Source organism: Galeopterus variegatus, unplaced genomic scaffold (genome assembly GCF_000696425.1).
Source record: "Galeopterus variegatus unplaced genomic scaffold, G_variegatus-3.0.2 Scaffold2721, whole genome shotgun sequence".
In the NCBI taxonomy this organism is placed as follows: Eukaryota; Metazoa; Chordata; class Mammalia; order Dermoptera; family Cynocephalidae; genus Galeopterus; species Galeopterus variegatus.
Window position 1 is genome coordinate 64,508 of NW_007728832.1, and position 7,850 is coordinate 72,357.

Sequence of the window (7,850 nt, forward strand, 5' to 3'; positions counted from 1 at the left end):
CAAATTAATTGAACCCAAGGAGGGGGGTAGTGGGAACCCCAATTTATAGCTTGTCACAGGGGATGTAACCTGGGGCTTGCAACTGGCATCAGAAAGGACGGGCAGTCTTGGGGACTGAGCCCTCAACCTGTGGGATCTGATGCTATCCCAGGTGGATAGTGCTGGAATTGAATTGAGTTTGTGGATACTCAGCTGGCGTCCGCTGCAGAACCGATTGCCTGCTTGGTGTGTGCAGGAAAAAATCCACATGTGGTCACAGAAGTCTTCTGTGTTGATTGTGGTGTGAGAGCAGAGGAAAAACAATTTGTTATCGCAAAATACTGTGCCACACTGGGTCGGTCTGTCCTTCCTTCCTTCCTTCCCTTGCTCCCTCCTTCAATTATATCTTATCAGCCCCTGTTCTGTGCAGACTCCCAGGCTCTGTGTGCTGGAGCACAGACAAGTGACATCAGACGCAGTCCCTGCCTCAGTGAGCTCACCACTCATGCGGCCCTTGGGTAAATTTTTTCCTTTTCTTTCTTTATTATAAATATTTTCAAACACACAATAAAGGGGAGAAAACAGTCTCATGGACACGCACAGACACATTGCTTAGATGCAACAGTTTTTAACATTTTCCATATTTATTCATCAATTTCCCTTTGCTGAAGTATCCAAAGTAAATTAAAATCTTCATGTTATTTCATCACTGGATATTTTATTCCTAAACACCTAACATTTTCCTATATAACCGCTATACTTTAATCACACGTAACCAAATTAATAATAATAATACCCTATTATCAAATTATGCCCAGTCCATATCAAATTTCTCCAATAAACTGGTAATCAAAGCATATCTTGAAAATATTCTGGTTAAATGTCTTTTTCTTTAGAACACATGTAGAATTTTATTTCTAAATTAATTTTGGGAATAGTAATATAGTAAAAGAATTTTTAAAAAAAACTTGTAAAAGGGCCGGCCCGGTGGCGCACTGCTATAGTGCGCTGCTTGGGAAGTGCGGCGGCGCTCCCACCGGGGGTTCGGATCCCACATACAGACCGGTTCCCACTCACTGGCTGAGCGAGGCGCGGGAGCAACACCGAGGGCTGCGATCCCGTTGCCGGTCCTGGTCCGGTACGGGGGCGACACTGAGGGTTGCGATCCATTGCCGGACACGGAAAAAGACAAAAAAAAAAAAAAAAGACTAAAAAACTTGTAAAAACAGTGCAAAATAATGTTTGCTTCCCACCCTGGCCTCTAGCCCTGTAGCTCCTTCTCCAGAGACAATTGCTGTTCGTGATTTCTTTTAAAATCTCCTTGCAGAGAGATTCTCCCCTTGTTGTATATGCCTGTCTCAGCTCCCTGATTTTTCAAAAAACAGCCTTCTTGAGATATAATTCACATATCATAAGATTCACCCTTTGAAAGTGTACGAATCAGTGGTTTTTAGTATATTCAGAGAGTTGTGCAACGATCATCACTATCCAATTCCAGAATATTTCTATCATGCCAAAACAAATGCTACGTGCATTAGCAGTCCCTCCCAATCCCTCCCCTCTCCCAGCCCTTGGCAACCACTAGTTTATTTTCCATCTCCATGGATTTGCCTACTCTGGACATTTCATACAAATGTAATCACACAGTACATTTCGCTCAGCATAATGTTTCCAGTGTTCATCCACATTACAGCATGGGTCAGAACTTCATTCCCTAGGGCTGAGTAATAGTCCATTGTATGGATATACCACAGTTTGTCTGTCCGATCGTAAGTTGATGGACATCCAGGTTGTTTCTACTTTTCGGCTATTATGAGCAATGCTGCTTGAACATTTGTGTGCAAGTTTTCATGTGGACACCTGCTTTCAGTTCTCGAGTATACACCTAGGAAGGGAGTTGCTGGGTCACATGGTAACTCTGTGTTTAACACATTGAGGAGCTGTCATGCTGTTTTTCAAAGTGATGCACCATTTTACATTCCCACTGACAATGAGGGGTCCAATTTCTCCGCAGCCTCACCAACACTTGTTATTTCTGACTTTCTGATTTTTAGCTATCCCAGTGAGTATAAAGTGGTATCTCGTGATTTTGATTTGCATTTCCCTGATGTCTAATGATTGCCAAAGTCAAAAATAGTGTCGGCACTGCTGAATTTGACTGGATAAAATATAAACAAAACATTCTATTTGCAAAAACAGGCTTGCAGTCAGGGGCACACACGCAGATGGATGGTCTCCAGTATGTCCAAAGAACAAAGAAAGGTTTGGGAGTTGACTACTCTGTTTCTGTTGCTTGTAACAAAATACTTGCAACTGAGTAAGTTATAAAGAAAGCAAAATTTATTGCTTACAGTTTCAGAAGCTGGGAAGTCCAAAATCCGGAGAACACAGCTAGTGAAGCTCTTGGTGGTGACAGAGACAGCAGAGTATCACATTGCAGAAATGGTGGAAGCAGAGAGAGACTAACCTCCACATGCACTCTCCTTTTAAAGCCCTCCAAACCATGCCCCTGACCACCACTTTTAATCCATTCAATAGGGCATGGTCCTACAATCCAATCACCTCTTCAAGGACCAACTTTTCAATTACCCTAATAGGATTTCCCACCCTCAACAGTTACAGTGGGAATTAAGTTTTGGGGGGACATTCAATCCAAAGCAGGAATATTATTAGAAAGAGAAAGGTTATGTATTGTTTTGAAGGACAGTTTGTTGGCACTAGCGACATTTTTGGGAGTTGGCAGGCTCTGATTGGTAAGTGAAGGTGATAGGTAAAAATTGTCTTAGAGTCATGGCAAGTCGATTCAGTGGCTACTCGGTAAACTCTTAGGGTTACAGCAGGCCATTTCAGCAGCTGGGCTTGCAGAAGGTTCCTGGAGCTGGTGTTATGTGTCCCAAGTGCTTTTCCCCCTCACCCCTTGACTTTTATTTAATTTGCATGTGACAACAATGGCCCAATCTATACAACCAGCTTTCACGTGCCATTGTGCATCCTTTCGTGTGCTCACTGGCCATTTGTAGATCTTCTTTGGAGAGATGTATGTGACAACAATGGCCCAATCTATACAACCAGCTTTCATGTGCCATTGTGCATCCTTTCGTGTGCTCACTGGCCATTTGTAGATCTTCTTTGGAGAGATGTCTATGCAAATCCTTTGCTCATTTTAAAATCAGGTTATTTGTTTTTCTATACATTTTCAAACAAGAATACTTCATAAACGAATCTGTACATTTTGCACCGTATAACATCATGAGGCAAGCGATGTCTGGTCATGGCTGTGCTAGCCATGCTGAGATGAGCAGCTGGTGTCAAGGAGATGACAGATGATGTCTGTCAAGTTACATTTTTCCCCTTGTGAGCAGGTGACACTTCAGTCTTATTAACTATCCCCTTGCCCTCCAACTTTCTCCTAATGGTTTTAGCATCCCTTGATAATCTTTGCTTGAATCAATTACTAAATTAAAGGTTGCAAATGCTGTTTTATTTTGTTTTGTTGTTTGCTTGTTTGTTTCTGCCGTTTATTCTATATTTATTGGCTGGCATATTCTGTAAAGAAGAGCTTTTCCTCATCGCCTGTGGCTTTTGAGCTTCTGGAAAGGCAGATAGATAAATGCTTAATTCTTTCCCTATACTTTCTGATGTTCAAATTAAGGAATTAATGTAATACTAGGCTTCAGCTGTCACAGGTAAACTTCTGACATCTACATCTAGGTTTTTAAGGAGAAGATGCTTTTCCCAAGAGATTGAAATTTGGACAAGCCCTTTTCCTACCTTCCAGAATTTTCTCTCGGTGTGGAGCGCTCAAGGACACGGCTATCTCTTCTTTGATAGACACACAAGTAGTTAAAATCTAATGATCCCACCCACTTTTAAATGTTGGAGGGTAATCTTAGTAATATCTAGAAATGGGTAACTGATTCAAAGTCTCTTGTTAGACATTAACTGAATTGAGTCAAAAACTCTGACTCATCTCTAACAATTTCCCTTAAATTTTCCCTTGTCTTTATTTGCTAGTCTTTTTGTTTCTATCTTTAATTCAAGCCAGAGCCGTTTCTCTGGCTGTGTGGGGTTAATGGAAAACATTTGCAATCTGGACTGGAAGTTTTGTTCTGGCACATCTAGCGTGTGATCTTAGGCCATTTATATGAAGCAAAACTCATTTTTCTCAAGCAAAAGAGTGAAAATGCTATTAACGCCTACTTCACTAGGTTTAATGATATAACTTGAGTAAAAATGCTTTGTAAACTGTAAAGTACCATGCAAATGGAAAGCTCTGGGCTCCAGCTGAAATGAAGCCATCTCTGTGATTATTGTGTCATGGGCTTGGCGATTTCCTGGACTTCCTTTTCAAGTTTTTGTTTTCTTAGGCCCTTTTAGTTTTCCAGCTTCTTCTAGCTGCCCAGTCGCTAACCATGAAGCCATCCCATAAAATTTTGCAACTCCCGTGACTTTTGCCCTCGATTTCTCTAAACTAGGCAGCCAAACGTAAGAGAGAGAGCACGGGTTATGGAGCCTAGCAGATGTGCATTCAAAGCTCAGTTCTGTCACTTGCTGTCTGTGTGACATTAAGCCAAATGAAGTCTCCTCTCATTTCCTTGTCTGTTTCATATCTGTGAAAAGAGGGATGGTTGTATTAAATGCCTGTTGAATTAAATCCTATAAATTCAAGCATTCTTAGCAAAGGACCTCCAACTTAGCAGACGTGCGGTAAATGTTGCGTTTCCATTCTGTACTCTAAATTATTGTACCTTAAGATCTCACTGCCTGCCACCCTTTATAAGTTTCATTGTCTTTTCAGTAAAGCTAATTGCCTTTCTAAAAAGATTCCATTTGGTTTTTATTTGTGCCTACCTCAAGTATTCTCTAACCGCACGTTTTGGAGAAGGCTTTCTGCCCTGGGGACAACTTCTATGCTCTTTTAAGCCAGAAAAGATGACTGCTTCACTTCATCAGTTTGTATTTGAATATAAAAAATGAAACATAAATTTGAATTTATTATGTATCTGCATTGAGAGCCAGTGATTGACGTTGTCTGTAAGCTCACATTAAAGATGAAAGTGAGACAGGAGGTGCTTTATAAAATGGGAAACACTCTTCCACTGGTTAGTTGCTGCGTCCCTTCTTGTCAGCTGGGTTGAAACCATTGTACATAAGTGGTTCCAGCTGTTAACCATGTGGTTCTTGGCATTTCCACTATGGGTTTTTTTGTGATACAATTGACATGTTCTGCCCCAGGCAGCTGGATGAAAACCCATATTGTTTGCTGTGCTCCTTGGGGTGGGCGGGTAGAAGTTCTGTAAAGGGGTATTCAGTAGTGCTAGCAACATACGGAGCTGAAGTTTAACTTTGCTAAAAGAACTTTTTCCAGCGTGAACCGCTACTGTAAGCAAGGTTTCAGGGCAATATTTACATTGGACAACATGCTGGAAGTAGCTGTTTTTCAATAAAGAAGTTTTTACTCCTTCATGCAAATTAACCAAGAATCTCACCTAGGCAATATTTGGTTAGTTTGTCTCACCCCAAGGCAATAACATAACATTATTATTGTTACTGTTAATAGTAGTAGCTCTCTCAATAATTCAGATGGGCTTTCTCAGAAATGCATTTAAGCCAAGAGTGTTTTGCAGCGTGTCCTATAGCTGGTGCCAGTGGGAGTCAGGGCATCTGAGTCAGGTCTGTAAGGTGACAGTTGCAAAGACAGGGAGAGACGCTGGCATAAAGCAACAAGTGGTAAACCCTGCTTGGAGGTCAGGAAGGCTTTGCAAGGAAAAATGAGACTTTGCCACTGAGAAAGGGTTTTCGAGGTGGAGGGGAGCACAGACGCAAAAGCACGAGCTGGTGCTGAGTGGGTGAAACATCATAGTGAGTTTGGAGAGTTGGAAGCAATCTAAACAAATTTTCCAGCACGTGTATTTCTACTCCAGCCTTCTACTCACCAACATTCATAGCAAAACTGAAGTCCGATCCCATAAAACCATATAATTTTTTTTTTCGGTGGCTGGCCAGTATGGGGATCCGAACTTGTGACCTTGGCAGTAACCAACATGCATATGGTTGGGGAGCACTCATAGTGGGGAGCACTCAGAACCTACAAACAGGTAGGAAGGAAACAGATAGGGGGGAGGGGGGAGGGGCGGGGGAGGGACGAGTGGGAGGAGTCTACACTGGACGGTGACGAAGGCTATTCCAGCCGAGGCCTGAAGGACAGGAGGAGAGAGCCATGTGCTGGTGGTAGCAGGGACGGAGAAAGTGCCATATGCTTTGGAGGGAGGACACACAGGATGTGGGAGGTGAAAAAGGAAAGAACCTAGACCGACTCCCATGTTTCCTGGCTTCAGTAACCTGGGTAATGGCAGATACGGCACTGCCCAGGGCAGCTTGTTAGCAGGTTGCATGAGCCCCGTGGGGTGCCCCAGGCCAGTCCCCTTGGGCGTTGTGCCTGGGTCTGTGCCTCCTGCCTCCCAAGTGCCTCTTGGCCTTTCCCTTTGTGTTCCCTGCCCTTTGAGTGTTGACTTGCCCAATGACACTTTCAAAAGTTGGAGAAAAGACACAAGGCTGGTAGAGCCATCCTGTGCTTGACAAACTTTGCAAAATGAGGTTTGCACCCAAATGCAAGGGGACATCGTCAATCACATTTGCCATTCATTGTATATCTGGGGAAAAAAAGTTTATGGGTGGGAGGAGTTTAAAGCTGAGAATCCCATGAAACTTCTGGCTGGCATGAAACTTACCTTCAACTCTGAGGTCATTTTTTTTCATGATCACAGACGGCTGAGTTGAATGTGCAGGAAAACTGGCTGAAAAAAATAATTTTCCAATCATATACTAATGAGGGTGAAACGATTTTTGTTCAAAGCATTTGTAAAGCTTCATGATCCTGGTCTGAAATCTTGGGTCCTAAGACACTCCTTGTGAAAACAAAAACATTCCTGGGCCCAGATTCCAAAGAATAAAAGACACCAGGAGTATTTTCAAATATTGTTGGACTGATTTAAATTTCACTGGAAAACAGCTTTTTAAAGCTAAGTTGTGTCTGTGGGCTCTGGGTGATCACTCCCACAGCAGCTGGTCACTGCCAACTCCTGGCAGCTTGAGAAAGTGACCTGTTTCCCACGCTCTCACTCAGCCCCACTGGGATGTTTGTGCTGGGGGATGTTTGCATGGTGGGGAGGGAAGCAGCCACAGCCCACAGGAGGGAGCTCCTTGCTTGACTCCCCCCTCGTGTGGGCTCTGGGTGATCACTCCCACAGCAGCTGGTCACTGCCAACCCCTGGCAGCTTGAGAAAGTGACCTGTTTCCCACGCTCTCACTCAGCCCCACTGGGATGTTTGTGCTGGGGGATGTTTACATGGTGGGGAGGGAAGCAGCCACAGCCCACAGGAGGGAGCTCCTTGCTTGACTCCCCCCTCTGCAGCCTGTCAGTGTATTCTGGAAAAGTCTTGCTGGTGCCAGGTGATGATGGAAAACATGTCACCTGAAGAGTTGACAGCCCATGATGTTTGGTAAAAAGAGAGGGTTTTGTTAAGTTCACATTTAACTCCCAAAGCTGTCATTCCTTTCCCGACCTGGACCCAGATCTGCTCTGCCATATGGGATCTTTTACCAGGTTCTTGGCAACTGTTTGGTCTGAAGTTCCTGCCTTTATTCCATCCCTGCCCCTTCGTCTCATAATGAGGTGGCAAGTGTCTGAAGGATGAGGTTCAGGGAAGAGGAGGGAAACCCACAGGCCACTTCTAACCCAGCCCTGAACAACAGACCGTCGCTGTGTTAGATTCGGGATCTTCCAATGTGCAGCCTTTTGAGCAAATTAAGGCGCCACTTGCAAAATCTCTCCCATTTGACTAGGGAATTTTTTTTTCTTTTTTTTTTTT

The 7,850-nt window shown here is 43.5% G+C and overlaps 1 protein-coding gene across 1 annotated transcript in view; it reads left to right on the forward strand.

The window, feature by feature from the left end:
• Positions 1 to 2,769: 2,769 nt before the first annotated feature.
• Positions 2,770 to 7,850, forward strand: part of NID1 (nidogen 1) — a 79,027-nt gene continuing 73,946 nt past the window's right edge. The window contains exon 1 of the mRNA XM_008582774.1: positions 2,770 to 2,796. Within this exon, the coding sequence (XP_008580996.1) occupies positions 2,770 to 2,796 (27 nt within the window). The remainder of the gene's footprint in view (positions 2,797 to 7,850) is intronic.